At 45.7% G+C, this 18,652-nt stretch overlaps 1 protein-coding gene across 2 annotated transcripts in view; it reads left to right on the forward strand.

Annotated features, from left to right (window-relative positions):
• The first annotated feature begins 3,490 nt into the window (after positions 1-3,490).
• Il1r2 (interleukin 1 receptor type 2) overlaps positions 3,491-18,652 on the forward strand; it is a 36,263-nt gene continuing 21,101 nt past the window's right edge. Inside the window, exon 1 of one of the 2 annotated variants that reach the window (XM_048430235.3) lies at positions 3,491-3,695. In XM_048430235.3, coding sequence (XP_048286192.3) covers positions 3,682-3,695 — 14 coding nt within the window. In that variant the 5' untranslated portion in view covers positions 3,491-3,681. Of the gene's footprint in view, positions 3,696-9,363; positions 9,522-18,652 lie in introns of those variants that run through there. The other variant, XM_085679607.2, reaches the window with a different exon arrangement.

Below are 18,652 nucleotides of genomic sequence, written 5' to 3' on the forward strand. Positions count from 1 at the left end.
CTTGGGAGGAAAGGGCTTATTTCAAATTACAATTTACAGTCCTTCGTAAAGGGAACTCAAGGCAGGGAGGGACCTGGAGGCAGGAACTGGAGCAGACACCATGGAGAGATACTTCTTACTGGCTTGGTCTTCTTGGATTTCTCTGCCTGTATTCTTATTCTATCCAGGACCTTCCCAGGAATGGCAGCCTGTTCTGCCCTGCCTACTGAGATGGACCCTCCCATATCAGTCAGTTATCAAGACAGTTTCCCCACAGACTTGCCTATAGGTCAATCTGATGGAGAGACTTTCTCAATGAAAATCTCCTTTCCCCAGATAGGTCTAGGTTTGTGTCCAGTCAACAAAAACCAACCAGCACAATGATCAAGCTATTCCATAACAGAAAATGAGGTTGGGGAAATTCCTCTTTGTGGATCACAAGGTCCCACAGTTTCTCTTGAGTGTAGTCAAAGACATCTGCCAGGATCTTGCTTCTCCTCCGAGGCTGCCTTCAGCTGTGTGCTGCCTTTGTTGTTGAGTGGATAGGATCCTACGTTAGGCAGGTCAGCTGCGGAGGTGAGAGTGAAGGAGTCTGCCATTTGCGTGGCCTTTATTCTGGGATGGTGATGGCATCTAGGAAAACCTTCCTGTTGGGGTGAATTTCTGCCTTTGAAACTTCCTTGGTGTGACTCTAAACTTAGAGCCTACTCTTCAATCTTACCATGTCAGAATTAAGAAACAAAAGCACTCATCTTCTTTCAAGTGTCCTTGGGAAAAGAATGAGCATGGATATAACTTAAGACTTACCCTTTGCCCTAAAAGCTCATTTGGGGGTAGTTATAGCTTCATAAGACTGTTGCCCAGTGTACTGTTGGCTTTGACACAAACCTTGACATATCACAGAAAAGGCAATCAACTCAGAAAATGCTTCTTTAACATTGGCCTGTAGGCAAGACTATGGGGTATTTTCTTTACAAATGATTGATGTGGGAGGGCCCAGACCATTGTGGATGGTGCTCCTTTCGGCAGGAGGTACTAGACATTCTAAGGAAGCAGTCTGAGTAAGCTGTGGCGAGCAAGCTCTTTGGCCTCTGTTTCAGTTCCTGCTTTTAGATTCCTGCCCGGTCTTCCTTTGATGATGGATTGTGACGATCTGAGAATTATGTGATGAAATAAACCCTTTCCTCTCCAAATTGCTTTTGGTTATGGATGTTTATCATAATAATAGAAACCTTAACTAAGACACCTAGTATGATGTTGTGTGTGTGATTATATTAACATAGCTAACTCAAACATGGCCCCCACAACCGGCTGAACCTCAGGTTGCTCCTTTTCAACTGGAGGATGGATTTGATTATCACCAAGTTTCCGTTTAGTTCTCATATTAGATTTCTTTCAGATACCATTTGCTCAATTTGAAATTTGAATTCCAAGAGCTACCTTCTTTGCTATCCAAAGGCTGTCAGTTTTAACTTGACCTTGAGACTTAAAAAATGTCTTTGTTTAATTGTTTTAAGTTACTTCTATGTGTATATCTGTGTAAGGTCAAGTGCTTTGGAATGGAGGGCCCTCCATGGCAAGAAGAGGGATTTGGATCCCCTGGAGTTACAGGTAGTTGTGAGCCACTTTGTCATGGTGGGAACCAAACTTGGGACTTCTGCAAGAGCTGTATGTACTTTTAACTGCTGAATCTTCCCTCCAGCCCGGCCTTGAGACTTTTGTTGAGGATATGGAAGTCTTAATGCTTTTCTTAAATGCTTTTGAACCTACTTTTTTCACCTGTGGGGGCATGCTGAGCTGGTATAAACAAGGCAGAAAGTAACACCGGGGTTAATAGCATGGGTCGGTGGTCTGTTTCTTCCATCACGGATACTGTTTGCGATTATTACTTGCAGTGGTGGGTTTTCAAGTACGTTTTGTGAAGCATTATTTTCTATCCTCCAATTGGGGGCCTCCAAATGCACCTGCTTATACTGTGTGGTACTGTCCAGCATCTCTACAGCAGGGCAAAGGGACTGTTGGGACTGCATAGAGCTGGAAGGTTACCGGGGTCAAGACCTGGCACTTGTCTTCTGGAGAGGCCAGGGCCAAGGCCTCACTCTCCTGCTTGGCTCCCTAACCAGCACCCAGTGGTATACCATGATGCCTTTGGGATCTAGCTAAGATTCAGGGGATAGATTGGAGGTGGGGCTCTGAGCCACAGTTATACTCGCCCGTCCCCTCTCACTCACTGTGTGGAGCTGACTTGTGAATGAGAAAGAGAGCAAGCAATGGTATCATTTGGACCTTTTGGGGGGAGCTAATGAGATGTTTCTTTAAGAACAGAAACTACTCTTAGAGCAATTCCACAAACTGGAAAAAAGAATTAGAAAAATCAACTCTTTTTTCAAATTGTTTTTATTGAGCTAAGTATTTTTCTCCGCTCCCCTCCCTTCCTCTCTCTTCCCCTTCTACCCTCTCCCATGATCCCCCTGCTCCCAATTTACTCAGGAGATCTTGTCTCTTTCTATTTCCCATGTAGATTAGATCCATGTATGTCTCTCTTAGGGTCCTCATTGTTGTCTAGGTTCTCTGGGATTGTGAATTGTAGGTTGGTTTTCCTTGCTTTATGTCTAAAAACTACTTATGAGTGAGTACATATTATATTTGTCTTTCTGGGTCTGGGTTACTTTACTCAATATGATGTTTTCTAGATCCATCCATTTGCTGCAAAATTCAAGATGTTATCATTTTTTTTTTTCTGCTGTGTAAGACTCCATTGTGTAAATGTACCACATTTTCCTTATCCATTCTTTGGTCGAGCAGCATTTAGGTTGTTTCCAGGTTCTGGCTATGACAAACAATGCTGCTTTGAACATAGTTGAGCACATGTCCTTGTTGTACGATTGAGCATCCTTTGGGTATATACCCAAAAGCGGTATTGCTGGGTCTTGAGGTAGGTTGTTTCCTATTCTGAGAAATCACCATACTGTTATCCAAAGTAGTTCTACCAGTTTGCACTCCCACCATCAATGCAGGAGTGTTCCCTGTACCTCACATTCTCTCCAGCATAAGTTGTCATCAGCGTTTTTGAAAATCAACTCTTTACATCACCTGTCTTTGAAAAAAAAAAAAAAGCAAGGTTAAGAAACAACTAAAAACCAAAAACCTAAATCGAATCCCCTAAAACAATCCCATAAGCTTAACCCTCTTTAGATCCCAGAGAGTTCCTCGTGGGTAGGAGTGGGGACCTTCTCTCCCACTCATTAGACCTCTCCTTGTCTCTTTAATGGGACTGTGTTTGGGTTTCAACCAGCGTCCAGCTAATGTGAAATCCCATCCATGGAACTGTTTAAATGTTGGATATACAACCAAAATCACTTTAAGATGTATTCTAGGTCGGAAGTACGTCATTTTAGCCAGTCACATACACACACACACACAATAGGGAAACTCAGAGTTTCCTTAGGCCACTTCCCCATCTGGCAGGCATTCACGCACAAAAAAAAAAAAAAAAAACGCCACGAGCCTAAGCCGGCTGCTCCCCTGTGGGGAGGGAAAAGGTGTGTCCACCGCCACCCATTTAGAGCGAGTGACACAGCCCAGTTCGGAAGTCCCAACAGACAGGAGCATATAAATCCCCGTGGTGGCTTTGGAGACATCACTGAAGGTGAAAGTCTGACCTGGCAGCCTTCCCCAGGCAAGAAGCAGCAAGCTACAAGAATGCAGAGCTCCAGGTAAGAAGGTTGGAGAGAGGCAGGGAGAGACCAGAAAGCAGAACGGCAGGCTCCGTTTTTTCCTGGGACCTCAGGCAACTCTCTATGCTCCTCCTGTCTTCATCTAGGTGACCTTTCTCCCCGTGCGTGACTATACAGTGTGCAGGTCACTTTAAGCATGTCTTTGCCTTTTCCCACTTTGATTTTTCTGTTAAAAAGTGTGTGTGTGTGTGTGTGTGTGTGCGTGTGTGTGTGAATTGGGTCAGAGGGCTTCTAAGATAGTCTGCAATTCCAGGCAGCAGACAAGCATCTAGAATCCTAGAATCCCCCTGGAGAGACTGAATTGGCTGGGCTCTCACCTTAGGAGGCTGGACATGTAGGGCAGAGTGCAGAGAGCCTTTTTGGAAGGCTGCTGGGACTTTCCTAGTGTGGAACGCTTGTTTGTTTTGAATGGACCTGAAGCATCTCAGAAGTCATAGCTCCTGGCAGAGTGAGCAGCCCTCTAGGATAGGCCTGGCATTCACAGGTGTTAGAGAAACTCTTTGCTTTTTTTTTCCCTTGCTATTTTGAGTCCCCTCTCTTGACTCCCTTTTGGAGTCTTTTCCCCTCCCCCCTTTGAGCCCCAGCTTACCAGTCTCTGACCTGAGCCTCCTTATGTAGGGTGATCTTGGCTAGAACTTCTCTCTGGGTAAATAGAGGCAGAGGATTGAACTGTCCTCCTCAGTCCTTCCCAGGATTCTGCTTGCAGTGAGATGTTGCTGTCTTCCCTCTGGGCTTCTTACCATCAGCCTCACCCTCTTGTACCTCTGCCTTTCCAGGAGGCTTGCTTTCTGGGATCAGTGTCTTGTTCCTACAGGCATAAGTGCAGAAGAATGCCTTCCCCTGAGGCTCCTCTGAACCTCATCTGTCTCAATGCATGAAAGAATGCATTCTTTCTTCATTTAGCTTCTTAGGTTTTCCCAGGAGCTGCAGGTCTGGAAGTGTAGTGGGGATGGACCCTCCCCCATGGACTGTAGGTGGGCCTGGGCTTTGCCCGACATCTTTCCTTTCATCTTGTTTTCCAAAATCCAATTGTTTGATACCTAGAGTCAAGCAATCCTGCGATCACATCCCTTCTCCCATACTCCAGGATAGCAGAGTCAGCCCCTAGTGCTAGCAGCGCTGAAATACCTTCCCCAAGTGGTGCTGATGCAGGCACCTTTCCATGGATGCTTCACCATGGCAGTGCCTATGTTTATCAGGTCCTCGTGAGGAATTTGCCTCTATCAGATCTGCCCACCACACAGATTGTTTGGCCCACACGGATTTCCAGATTCAGTGGGTGTGGATGGGTACCCGGGGACTTGCGTCACAGACTGGCACTGCTTGCATGGGAAACCCATTTTGAGGACTGTTTTCTCAGGTGATAAGACAAGGTTCATGCCCATCAGTAAGCCTGGGAGGGAGTTGTTTGGGGACAAGGACCTTGTAAGATCCCTGTTTCTCCCGGGAGTCTTGTAGACGTGCAGGTGATTTTTGTTCCCGTGAGCTGATATAGGGCCTGAGCATCTGCTTTCTTTTCAAGCGCCGCTCATGTTGTTGGGCTACACTCTGAGCAACTGAGCTTTAAGGAGTTTGAAAGAGACCTTACTTGAGAGTGAGGAAGGACTAAATGTAAAACATCGGGTGGGTCTCGAATGTTCGAGAGGCAGTACTCATCAGGACAGTTTGCATGTGTGTAATAGGCAGAACCGTAGAATGGGATCCACTGATTCATGCCCTGTATAAGCCCCTCTCGTTATACGAACAGATGGGTGCTCACAGTCATGGCTTGTGTCACTGTATATAGTACAGCTGTAGGACTTTTGTGGGTGCAGTTCAGGCTCTTAACCAGCTTAGCGAAAGGAAGAGCGGATTGGTGGCTCCCATGCCAGAGCCTCACTCTTTCTAAGTGGGTCGGGAGGTCAGCGCCAGAGAGAGCCAAAGCTACATCAGTGACCTGTTGGCCTTAAAGAGGTACACAAGACTAGAGACTGGGTGGTCACTAGGAGCCAGCCTTCAGCTACTAGAAAGCAGGGACTTCAATATTCTAATCAATAACCATCACGGAAACTTGGAAGGGGACTACAGGCTCATAAAAGGAACCTAGCCCAGCTGACCCTTGGCTCTAATCAGGAAAGACTTTGAGCAGAGAAACCATCTAAACTGAGCTCAGACATTAGACCTACAGCTGGTGGGGCTAAATGCCCAGTGTATGGTCTTTAATTTCACAGAAAGAGAAAACAAAACTGTGTCCTGGTCTTTCTCTTTGACTTCTGTATGCACTGATCCAAGTTGCAGCGCGGTGGTACCTACACCACCCCATAGTTTAACACAGCAGCGGTCAGATTTTGCTCCTGCCATCTCATCTTCCATCAACTGTGCCAGACCCTGATGACTTCCCACAGCTTCCCCAGGCCTCCCCGGCTGTTTTCAAATCAGTATTTGCAGAGAACATCTGCTGGATTATTTATTGTTTGGACATCCATTCTCTCTCCAATTCTCTGTGTATGTGTGCGTGCGTGCGTGTTTGTAATACCCCACAGGCTTGCTACAGGATATTCAGGACGTGAAACTGCTTCTATGTCCTACGGAAGTGGTTTTCAATGTGTAGTCCCTGGACTAGAGGCTTCAGCATCATCTGGGAACTTCCTAGAAATGTAAATTCTTGTGTCTCCACTCATACTTCCTGAAACAGATGAGGCAGGGACCAATGTGGGAATTCGCAACTGGACTTTGGACATCACCTGTCAGGGTGTCTGGCTGTGTTCTGCTGGCAGCATTCACCAGAGCTCATTGTTTCCCATGGCCAGAGAACAGAGGGCTGGCGTAGAGAACACCAGTTGTGAAGTGAGTAGGCCTGGAAGCCCAAGCCTTCCTATCAGAGTTGTGCCTGGACTAACTTCAAGGCTGCAGAGAAAAGAAATTATACCAGAGTAAGAAAGGGCCAGCCACTAATGAACCTGGGTATACTAATATCTACCATGTCCTGTTGCTCGGGTATGTTAGCTGGGAGTTGCTAGGGAGGGAAATCCTGGACTTGATTTCAGACTGCAAACTTCTTAGGGATGTTCTCAGCACCAGGAACAGGCTGGCGGTGTTGTCTTCCAGGAGAGAGATGCCAGAGGGTTCAGCGTGGCAAGGAAACACAGCCCTTTGGGGAGAACCGAGAGTTTTCGGGCTCATGGAAAAGGCAGTGGGTCTGGGATGATTGCCAGTCAATGATTACATTTTCTTACAGCAAGGGTTTTCCCACGTGGTATAGATAGAAAGTTCTTGGATTCTCTCTCTCTCTCTCTCTCTCTCTCTCTCTCTCTCTCTCTCTCTCTGTGTGTGTGTGTGTGTATGTGTGTGTGTCTGTGGACAGGGATGTGTGCATATGTGCTCTCTGTTGACCTTTATTTATTTTTTCTCATGGACATTCATCATGCAGGGCTCAGGATAGCTTCTTTCCTTGGTGACCCTCAGAGCAGAGGGCATCTTAGCTGTTGTCCTTGGTTACCCTTAGACTATTGGGCAATCTAGATTGGCACAGTTGCTAGAGAATAGGAAATAATCTTTCAAAGCATAAAAAAAAGTCCTGTCTGTCCTGACATCTTGACAGTTCTAGAAGAAAATGTTCCTACAATGTATAGGTATATTACAAAAAAACCATATGCTCACTGAAAATCATTGCCCCTCCGTGTACCTGTATCCAATGTTGCGAGAAGAGTCTCCTTTGGTTTCTGAATCCTCTTTCCATGGGGGAGGGAGATTCAGCCTGCTCTTGTGTATCTCCATCTCGGATGCCTCATCTCCATTCCTATTTGGCTCATCAGATTCCTTTGGGTAGATGCTCATTGGAGTTTCTCATCTGGTTCCTTCTAGCCATCTTCTAGGGTGCATTCCCCAAGAATGGTAGGAGGAAGTGTGCTTGATGTATACCTGCTGACCTAGGGTCACTCACTGGCTTCCTCAGATCTGTGTTTGTGTCTGCTGGGACCCATGACTGGGAAAACCCAGAGTCTAATGCTCAAGGTATGTGACAAAGGAGCCAATGTCCTCCATACTCCTCACTGTCCCTACCAGTCCTCTGCATTTGGCCACCCCTTTGTTTATTTTCCTCTGGTTCAGAATGTCCAGGTGATAACCAAAATAATTAGCAACTGGTAGGGGACACACCCCAAACAATCCGAGTGGATACTGCCACATCGATTGCTCAACTGTGGTGATGTCTGGGAGCATCAGGAAAGCTGGAGCATTAGAGTAGAGGCAAAGTGGCTATGCCCTGGTTCCTTCTCGGACCACTCCGCTGCTTCCCAATGACAGCTTCATCTAGATCAATCCCTTTCACCGTGGTAGCCCCAGGCCGACCCAACCCTTAGCTTACCTCCCATTCTTCACTGGACGCACAGTCTGAACACTCTCAGTTGACCTGGTAGTGAGATTAGCAGCAAGCCATCTTGTAACAACCCAGCATCCTTTCTGTGGATGTATCCCATCGCCACTGCTTTTTCTCTCTGTCGTTCCCACCCTACTAAGAGTAGCTAACCAGACCAAGGTGGGGCTCCTATACAGATCCATTTGTAGTGAACAAGAGTTCTTCTGCTTTTAGCTTCTTGGAAAAAAAATCAAAATTCTTTTCTGCTTGGCTTTCAGGTTTCAGACACATTTTCGGTCTATCCATCTCTTTCATCTGGTATCTCTCTTTTCCATTTTCCTTGGACCCCAAAGGACCATTCTCTTCTGCTTGTCTTCCTACTGAGAAGGAGTTTCCCCCATGTCTTATCTACCTCCTTCCCCCCGTTCCAAGCAGAGTGTTGTGCTTCCACTCCTGGGGCCATCTTGTAGAATAGCTTGGACACATTGCCTTCACTAAAAACATACCCTGCTCCATCTCACAGAAAAACACTTGAACCAGAGTTGAGCTGTTGTTTGTGATCCAAGGCCGTCACTGGAAACCTTAGCTGTTTTGTGCTCTCACATCCCAGGGTCCTTGTTGGGACCCAGTCACACGGAGGGAGGGCAATGCTTCTGTCTGCTCTTCCAAGCCCCATGTGGTTATTTGCTTTGTTTTTTTGCAACAGTCTTAGCTTCTTTCTCATCTCCTTTACTGCCAAGGAGCTACCTGCTGTTGTTTGCGGTATGCATTTTCTTCTGTCAACCGTCTCCTTTTCTACCACCAATCAACTCCCACCCCCATCCTCCAGGAGCTTAAATATGTTCAGAGCCCCTTGCATCTGCTTTTGGGTGAACATTCACTCCGGCCTCCATGATAAACTACACTAAAATGTACCTGCTTGATACAACCACTGCTTTGTTATAACTCGTCCGTCACGTAGGCCTCATACTTGAGAAAGGCCGGGCGATTCTTCTGGGCTGTGTATTTCACCTGAGTTCCAACCGTGGTTATCCGTTAATGAAGGGGCATGTTTGTGTGGTCTATGATTATCTCACACGAGTGGTACCTTGGAGGGGGTTCGCGAGGTGTCTGACAGCTCAATCAAGCCCCTCACGCATGCCCCGCTGGGGGCAGTCAGGCTACTTCCAAGGTGGCGCCAGGAAGCTAGGTGGCAACTGCTTCGCTCTCTCACCTAGCTGCAGAGTTTACACATAGTGAGCTCACTTCTGCTGCATTCTTTTGGGCACACATGAGTTACTAGCCTGTCCACATTCAAGGGAGGTGAGCTGGACTCCACCTCTTGATGGCAGGCCGATGGTAATGCTACAGAGACTTATGAAGGATGGAAGCCATGCTCACGGACATCGGGAAGGTCTTATCTAATCTGCAAGAGAGACACGCCACGTAGAGAGAGAAAGACTATCGGAGGGGGCTTCTAGGATGTCACTGTGAGTAGACACAGACTCTTGGGTTGAGAACCTAGGGCTCCTTCAACTGTTCCAATCTTTGGGTCCTTATTTGTTCTCTCTGTGGTATTTTAGAGGGACAGGTTGTCTGGGTAACTGGTTCTTTGAATGTTTGTGTTGTTTTCTATATTCATGTTCTAGGGGTTGGAAGCACACATTTCATCTGAGGGGTGTTGTGTGTGCTGGGAGCCACACTTCAGCTCCAATTCCAGCAGAGCAGACCTGACCACTAGTTACAGTTGCCTAGAAATGGTTCAGCGGGGGCAGAAACGGCAAATCCTGAGCATTGGTTCTGTTCTTTGCTGCCCAAACAGCCCACAGTAGATGGGCTGACTTGGTATACTTTGTCTGATGAAGCCCTTTGACTTGTGTCTTTAGAAGTGGAACTTGTAAGCCTGACCAAGACCTGTGCTCAAATCCAGATTAACTTTGAATCCTCGGTAGTGAGGCCCCGTCAGCATAGCCTTTGTATTTCAGAAATGAGGAAATGGTGACACAGATTGAGTAATTGACTTTGTGGTTGCCCAAGACTGCATAGCAACACGAAGACAGAGCCCAGTTCCCAGCTCCATTACCTGTGCTCAAGGACTCTGACACTAAGGGGTCAATCCGAAAGAAGGTACCAGAAAGTTTAGAATTCCCAACCAGCTTTATAAACCTGTAGGTATTTTTCTCTGTGTACTTATGATCATGTTTATATGTTAAATATATCCTACAATTTGGAGGGATACATTTGGTCTTACTGATTGCTTTAGGCAACACTCTATACATTTCTAGCATGGTAACTGGTATTAGCTCAGTTATTGACGAAGATGCTATAAAGTTCCTGGCTGTGGAGGGTCACCAAAGCAGGAGCCAGGCAGAATGCAGAGGGTGGACTCAGTGGCCTCTCACTCAGGTCTGCCAGCTATGTGTGCTTACCATGTCAGTAACTCCCTCAAGCACCAGCCTCCGTAACATACCGGCGAGCCTTGCCTTGCGTTGAGCACTTTCTCTTTTCCAGCGTTATGTTGAGTTCTACGTGCGATACATCTGTCATCCTGAAATGTCTACCAGACTGGATCCCTTTTACAGATGAGGGGGATGAACCACCCACATGTGATGTTTCTGGCCCTTGTCAGCTCCTTGTGTTCCCACTCTCTGTCCCCATGCATTTTCCACTGGGTTTTCTAAAGAGTCTCACTGAGGTCCAGGATTACTGACCAAGGTGAACAAGAGTTCCGTAGACAACTCTCGGTAGCAACATCTGACCAACGAATGCCATTTAGAGAAAGGCAACTTGGGCTCTGAACTGGCAGAAAAGTTTTGGATTAGGGATTTATCTGAAGATGGAAAAGGCCTGGCTCTTAAGGAGATAAGTTTGTGACCATCTATAGGTGATACTGATGGAAAGAATTTTCTAGGAAATATCAACGTCTCCTCCCTAGGCTTCTCCAGGACACGGTGGGGGTGGGGGACCCTGGTTAGGGAACACTCAGTGTTCATGCTGGCATGATTACGCAATCAGAAACAGCACCATCACGCTGCTCCCCTTTAGTCTGTGGGTAAAACCTAGCTGCTGTCCTTCCAATAGAGCAGCAACGATCCCACCAAAGGCTTTGTCTCCAGCCAGCACACTTGCCAATAAAAGTTGCTTCTGCCCTGTCATACATTCCTCCTGACTTACGCCAAGGATGCTCCGATCCTGTCAGTTCTTAAAGTTCTGAGATTTCCCGCCTAAGCTATGACGTGAATATTTATCTTCTTACCAGTCGTAGCAGGCTTCGGAGGTTGCACATAATACATGTGTGGGCTTTAGGATCTTTGTTTGCCACCCTGGATGTGACTAAGTGATGGGTGCTTGAGCCAGTAGCTAATCAATTTGATTAATAGTCAACACTGCCACCTTGTCCTGTTGTTTTGGTGACTCTTCTGTCTGACTCAGAAGTGGGACAGTTGCCCAAAGCCTCCAGGCATCAAAATGAGGATAACCAGCACACTAAAGCTTAAATTCCCAGATTAATTCAGTCCTGATGCATTCAAGTACAGTATTGGAGGGTTTTTTTTTTGGAAATATTTCAGTTGATCTTTAAAAAGAATTTTGTTTATATACTCACCTACGATTCCACTCAGATCACATTTACATCTCTCTCCCAACTCCAGGCCCTCTTTGGATGACCCACTGAGTTCAGTCAGGGTGGCCTGGATGTATATGGTGTCGATCCAACCGCTAGAGCATGAGAAATTCATCAGGGGCTGCGTCTCTAAAGAAAGCTGACCTTCCCTTTCTTAGCAGCCATTAGCTGCCAGCTGCTCATCAGTTGGCAGTGGGGCTTCCTGCATCCCTCCTCCATCCACATGGAGATGTTGGCTGGCTTGATACCTGCCGGTCTTTTGCAGACAACCCCAGAGGTTAGGGAGTTCATGGGTGCAATAGTCCTGTCAGGCCCAGAAGACACAATTAAGCAGCTGTCTTCATTGACCTCAGGATCCCACAATTTTTTCTTCTCTCAAGACGCTTCTGAGTCTTTTGAGGAGGGGGTTGTTCTAGATGTCTTGTTTAGGGATGAACACATATCCCCATAGTGCACTTTGATGAGCTGTCTCCACAGTAACTGTGAAAAGACGTTTCTGGGATTGGGGGTTGAGAGCTGCCTAATCTGTGGATAGAAATTTAAGTATTTAGAAGACAGTTTGATGATCTGTCTGTTTAGCCAAACAATGACCATAGGTCTTTTTCCCTAGGGCCAATGTCTCTAGTTCTTATTTTATTTAGTTCTTCTGTTAAATTGGTTAAAATGTATTTATTGCTATATGTATCCTGAAGTACTTAGACATTTGAAAATACCTGTAATTTTCAGATGTTGTATTTTTTCTGTATATGGAATTTTACAGGAGAGAGAGAGAGAGAGAGAGAGAGAGAGAGAGAAGAGTGAGACAGAGAGACACACACAGAGAAAGAGACAGAGAGACAGAGAGACACAGAGAGAGACAAAGAGACAGAGAGACAGAGAGATACAGATAGAGACACAGAGAGACACACACAGAGAGAGACAGAGACACAGAGAGAAGAATGAGTTCCAATCTTGGTGAAATATACTCTGAGGTACGGAGACCTTTTTCATTCCCAATCTGTGAAGAGTGATGTAATTGTTTACGTGCTTGTAAGCTGTTTGCATTGTCCATGAACAAGGGTCAGAAGCTAAACAGCCCATCAAAGGCACAGGTCCCCCAGGCCTGAGTGAGTACCAAGAGAAGATGGCACTTGTCTGCTCAGGGCCCGGTCATTTGGGCCTTTTACTTTACTATGTTATTTCTCTTTTGGCCTCATCTTCACACAAACTTATCATTTGTATGTAAAATCTAGTCGCTCTCCTACCCCACTTTTCAGCCCATCGCCATGTTCTTACATGGAATGAAAAGTGTGAAACATGATTATTTGTCCAGAAAAAAAAATAGAGATCAAATTATGACTCCCGTGTTTGGAATGAACCACCCCTGAAATGTCCTCCCAATCACAAGGCCAGCTCAGATTCCAGGAGAAAAATCAAGTTGCCTGGGCTTTGGAGATGTGTTTAAAGAAAGTAGGGCAGGGAATGTGTTTGGGTGGGAGCCTCAGTGAATATTTGTGTCCCCTCTATGGGCCTGCCAAGGACTCGCTGTTTCCCACACTGCAACAATTTTGGTTCCAGCCTTTTGTGAGGTTTTGATTATTGAAAACTGTCACTTCTACGTGCCTGTGGTTTTCTTGTCTGAAGCCACTTCCTGGGGAAGTCACGGTGAAGCAGCTCTTCTGCTGTAATCTAGAGAAAGAGAGAGAGAGAGAGAGAGAGAGAGAGAGAGATAGAGAGAGGTCAAGAGAACCTCTTGACTGGGGGGGTGGCCCAGGGGCATGGACAGGAGCAAGCAGAGCTCAAGGAAGGCAGCCCCCGAAGATTTCCTTTCCTTCTGGAAACAGATGGATAAGCTGGAGAGAACAGTCAACTTCCAATTCTGTTTGGTTCCTTGCCCAAGGAAGATATTGGAGTAAAATTCTTATATTAGTTACTTTTCTTGCTGCTGGAACAAAAGAAAAGAAAACATAAGAAACAATGTAAAGCCAATTATTTTTGGCTTACAGTTCTAGGGGGATGTAGTCTATCCTGGTAGAGAAGACGTGGCAGCAAGCAAGACAAGAGACAAGTTGGTCACATTGCATCTGCAGTCAGGAAGCAAAGAGTGAACAGGAAGTGAGGCCAGACCACAGAACCTCAAGACTACCCCTGTGACGTACTTCCTCCAGCAAGGACACACATCCTAAAGGTTCCGCAGCCTTCCAAAATGGTGCCACTAGGTGAAGACCAAATGTTCAAATACATGAGCCTGGGACATTCCCCACCTTAACCACACTTGCCTGATGCCACAGCTTCATGGTTGCATGAAGCATCAGCTAGAGACCACACCAGCAGATACTAACTGACGTCTTGGTATCAGAGTAATTGTGATTCGTGTTATAGACCTCTATATAAATCCAAGGAAAGCTGACTCAGAAACAGTGCGAGCCTCTGGGCGGGGACTGCCTTCATCCCGGCAGAGGCTGCAAGGCAACTCCCGAGTCAAAGTCATTTTTCAGAATCCTTCCACCAGATAAAGTCTGGTCTGGGACAAGTTGGTGTCAGAAGGAAGGCTTTGGGAACAGCACGCCTCACGCTGCCTTTTAGGGCTCCTTCCCCTGGGTTATTTTTTAGAAAATTATTTAATGATCTCCAGGCAGGTCACAGATGAGGTTTGGGTGCATACTGTAGAAATCTTGAGTACATAGAAGAAGGTGGTCTAGGAGCCAACCCTCTTCTCACTGATCCAACACTTCCATGAATCCTCCCAACTTGTAGTCCAAGATGATGGCTGTGGTCTAGCCACCAGTGGGTGTGAACACTGAGGGCACAAGGAACTATGATTAGTGGAGATTTTGTTGGGGATGTTGTTTCATTCTAACTGATAATGGTACATGTTTATGTGATACAGCACGGTATGGTACACACACACACACACACACATATTATATAATGAGCAATTATATGCAATTAACAAATTGATTACTTGGTATAGATCTCATCTGAAAACCTCCTAGCTACTTTGGAATACACAACAAATCTTCGTCGACTATAATTATCTGATTTCACAGTTAGAGAAGTAGCACTTATTTTTCCTGTCTACTACTAACTTTGTGTCGTTGACCAACTATTTCAAATCTTTTCTGGTCCCAACCCTATCTCTGGAAACCACTATTTTACCTACACCTTCTATGTGATCAAGATTTTTAGATTCTACATATAAGGAAGATTTTATAGTAATTGTATATGTCTGGCTTCTTTTGCCTGACATGATATCCCTTCTACTTACATTGCTGCAAATGAAAGAATTTATACTTTTAAAAATGACCAAACAGTATTCCATTATGTATATATATGCTACACATTCTTTATTCATTACATTTGGATATTGAATTGACTCCAAATCTTGCTTATTGTGAATAAGCATGAGTGTCTCTTTGACACTGATTTCATTTCCTCTGGCTATATGCTTAATCATGGGGTTGTAAGGTTCATAAATATTATTTTAACAGACCTCCCCAGGAAGATTACTCATTTCAATTACATTCCATTGGTTCAAATTTTCTTTCTTACATGGACATTTCTAACACTAGAGGGTGATGGGACGTGTGGTCTTTGTGTGGGATGGATCCAGTGGAGAGACAGAGGTAACATTATTGGGAGAAACAGGGTGAATAGGTATTGGGGGAGGAGAAAAGGAATTCCCTCCACAGAAAGTATCACTCTGAAGAGCAGGCGGCTCTGAAGTCAGCAGTCTTGGGGTAAACTCCAGTTCTTACCTAGTAGCTATTCTATCATGGCCAAGCCCCCCTAATCTCTTTGATTTGTTCTGATGTATCTTATATAAAATGGTACGATAGTCACCCCTAGGGTCAAATGAAGAAATGTATGTTCAATATTTGTCACAGTCACTGTGGCTATCACATTAGCCTGCACACTTGTATATTTGGCTTAATTTTCTTGTACAAAGGCATAGTGTAAGTTAGACAAGGTGTACTATTCCAACTGGATAATCAGTTAGTCTGGCTAGGGCCAGTGTAGCTGGGAACATGATACCCAGATGAGTGTCTGAAGAAAACAGAGCAACTTGCCTAATGTTTGTACAGTTTTCATGTCACCAAACAAGAGAACAGACAGGGTTCGGGGTGAGATTTAAGAAGTATTTATATTTCAAGAATGTGTGCATGATAGAAGCAAGAAGAAGACCTTGGGGGACACAGTGCTAGGCCAGATACACACCTAGGAGAGAAGGATCCCCTGTCCTGTTACTAGAAGTGGGCTCCAAGGGTGAAGGTTTCAGTGTTTGGAATCTGAGATCCTCTGTTTATGAGGGAGGATTTTTACTGGAATATTCTCAATGCTCTCCCTGCATTAGCATGGATTCTCATCTGAACTATTTCAAGTTGTTCCTAGGGGAAGGGAGGTGTGGTGATGGTTCAGACTACACCTCAGGTAGAATTTCAGTCATAAACAAACCCTGGTACTTTCCATGATTGGCCACTGAGGCCAAGGGACTTGTAAACACGACACAGTTTCTGACCTGCGGAAAGCTGCCACCACCCATGGAGAACCAGGCAAAGCGCAAGCACAACAGAGAACACGAATGTTCCCATAATTACCCCTGCTGGTGTGGGACTCTTGCCTTGATCCCATGACCCGCTGAGGCCGTGGAATGTGGGCAAGTAAGAAGGCACTAGTTCCAAGCATAGCAAGGCTTGCTTCTGCCTGCGTGGCTTGACCATTCCTGAGAATGGGTGTTTCCAGCTTTAAGGATACCGAAAGCATCATGGAGGCCATGCAGACTCCGCCTGTGTCTTGGAGTCATCCTCAGCCCTGCCTGGTCTTGGCTAGTCAGCCTCTATATGATACAAAGACTTGTGAGTCACGGCCCATGATCACTTTATGTTGTCAGCACTGGGGATAATCTGCTACGCTGCCTTGCTATGGCCATGGTTGGCTTGCTTAACCAGCAGTTGTGTGGTGTCGTGTGAAAGGGCCATGAGCCTTTTAGTCAAGCAATTGATGGGCCATGCCTAGGGTAGAATTGTGTATAAAGTAAGAGTCACTCTCCAGGTCTGTGTCATTGACTTAAGGATCTTCTAGATACTGAAGACTGAGGATGCTCAAGACCCCTACAGAAGATGGTGTGGTACCTGTTTATGAATTGTATAACCCTCCTGTATACTTTGAATCATGTCTATGTCACTTATGATATCAATCACAAAGGAAATGCTAGCTGTGTGTTGCTCTAATGTCTTGCTTAAGGAATAACAAGAGCGAGGTCTGCGCATGTATAGCTGAGATGGTGAGAAAGAATAGGAAGGGCCCAAGTGTCCCAACCATGTTTTATGATGTTGGCAAGTAGTCTTAGCAAATAGGTACTTCAGATATAATACCATTCTGTGAAAGGGAGGGGAGGTGGGAAGAAGAAAGACCGAAGGGCAGGCCTTTATGAAATGCTGTCAGAACTCTATAGTGAAAAATCTTCTGTCATGGGTCTGTAGGGGTAAGAATCTCCAAACCCCCTAAGTCTACAGCTCCCTAACTCAGAAAAGTAGACTCACCTCTCCATCTGGTACTTCACTCCAGTCTTATCCCCTCTTCAGACTCCCCCTCCTTCCATACAGAAGGTTGTATTTGGGAATGCAGCAGAGATGTGCAATTTTCTCAAGTCCCCTTTTCTGTTGGAATTTAAAAAAAGCAAAGCTCTCCAGATAGGAAATCCAGTTTTAAGGGTATCTCTGACAGGGCACACGGATCTAGCTGCTTGCTGACTGCAAGTTGGAGTCAACTGCAGGGAAGAAGGATTACTAATTTGGGGATCCCCTTTCAGCTGCAGTTTCTCAGGGTGTTAGGTACTTTTTGAAAGCGTCCAGGTGATCCTAGTACGTAGTAATGCTGAGAAACACGAATCCAAGTGGGGACTTCCTGAAAAGACCCAAGTGAATCAGAATCTAGGGCCCAAGAATCTCCTAACTTAACATGCGCTAAGCGAGTCAGTTATGCGTGGCAAGTCCTGCTTAGACACCGTCTGAAGACACAAAGGGGTGAAGGGAAGTCACCTCTGCAAATGGTTTCCGTGTAGTTCAGCAGGATCATCTCAGTGAAAATGCTTGGCCCCACTTCCAAAGATGATATGCGATCACACTGATGTACCAAAATAAGACTGATGAACTTACCTTTCCTCGGAGTTTTTCCATTCTAACTTTTGAATTTTGAGGTGTTTCTTCCTCTTTGGCCACCTACCTGCGTTTATTCCATCTTTGATGAGACTGAGGTCAGGAAACCAGCTGCCACTCTACCCCAGGCAAGAGACTCAATTTCCATCCTGGGAAATGATAACTTGAGACGGAGGCATGATCAGGGAACAGGTGTTCTTCTCAGCAATGAATGTGGCCCAATGCTAAGATAGGCTTGGTAACTCCTCAGAGAACCCTGAGAGATTCAGGGATGAGTTCCTAAAGTTTGACTTTTGTCTTGCCTTGGAGGCGTGTTATTACTGCACCATGGACCAGCTACTGACACATGGCCACATAGTCAATGTTCAGCGACCCAGAAGAGATGGAGTTCCTTGTGTGGGTCCCCATTGAGACCTGAAGAACTCTACCTTGAAGCTAGGGAGAGAATAGAACATCACGTGTCCTGTGTCTTTGAAGAAATGAAGGGTTTTAAGGTTGAGCCTGTTCAGTACAATCAGCTTAGGCCTTCTTGAAACTTTATCCGGATACTCCTGAAAACATGACAACGCTGTCCCACGCTCAGTGGAAAGAGGGCTTCATGGCTATCCATCTTATGACACAGGCTTCCCCAGGGTCCTACAGGAAGTTACGCGGCTTGAGGCAGACTCTGACCTTTCGTCAGCTCTGATAGAGGCCATGAAGGCTTTTCACCACAGAGTGGGTGGAAGGTCTGAGAATCTTAGGAGGTTAGAAAAACCTGTGAAGCTCTGGCTTCCCTGACTTGATTACTACCTCAGGGCCACCCTACAGAGCCCCAGAAGGTCTCTATCCAGCTCCAATAGGAACAGTGACATCAAGGTCA

The sequence above is a fragment of the Myodes glareolus genome, chromosome 18, assembly GCF_982192425.1.
Source record: "Myodes glareolus chromosome 18, mMyoGla1.1, whole genome shotgun sequence".
Classification (NCBI taxonomy): Eukaryota; Metazoa; Chordata; class Mammalia; order Rodentia; family Cricetidae; genus Myodes; species Myodes glareolus.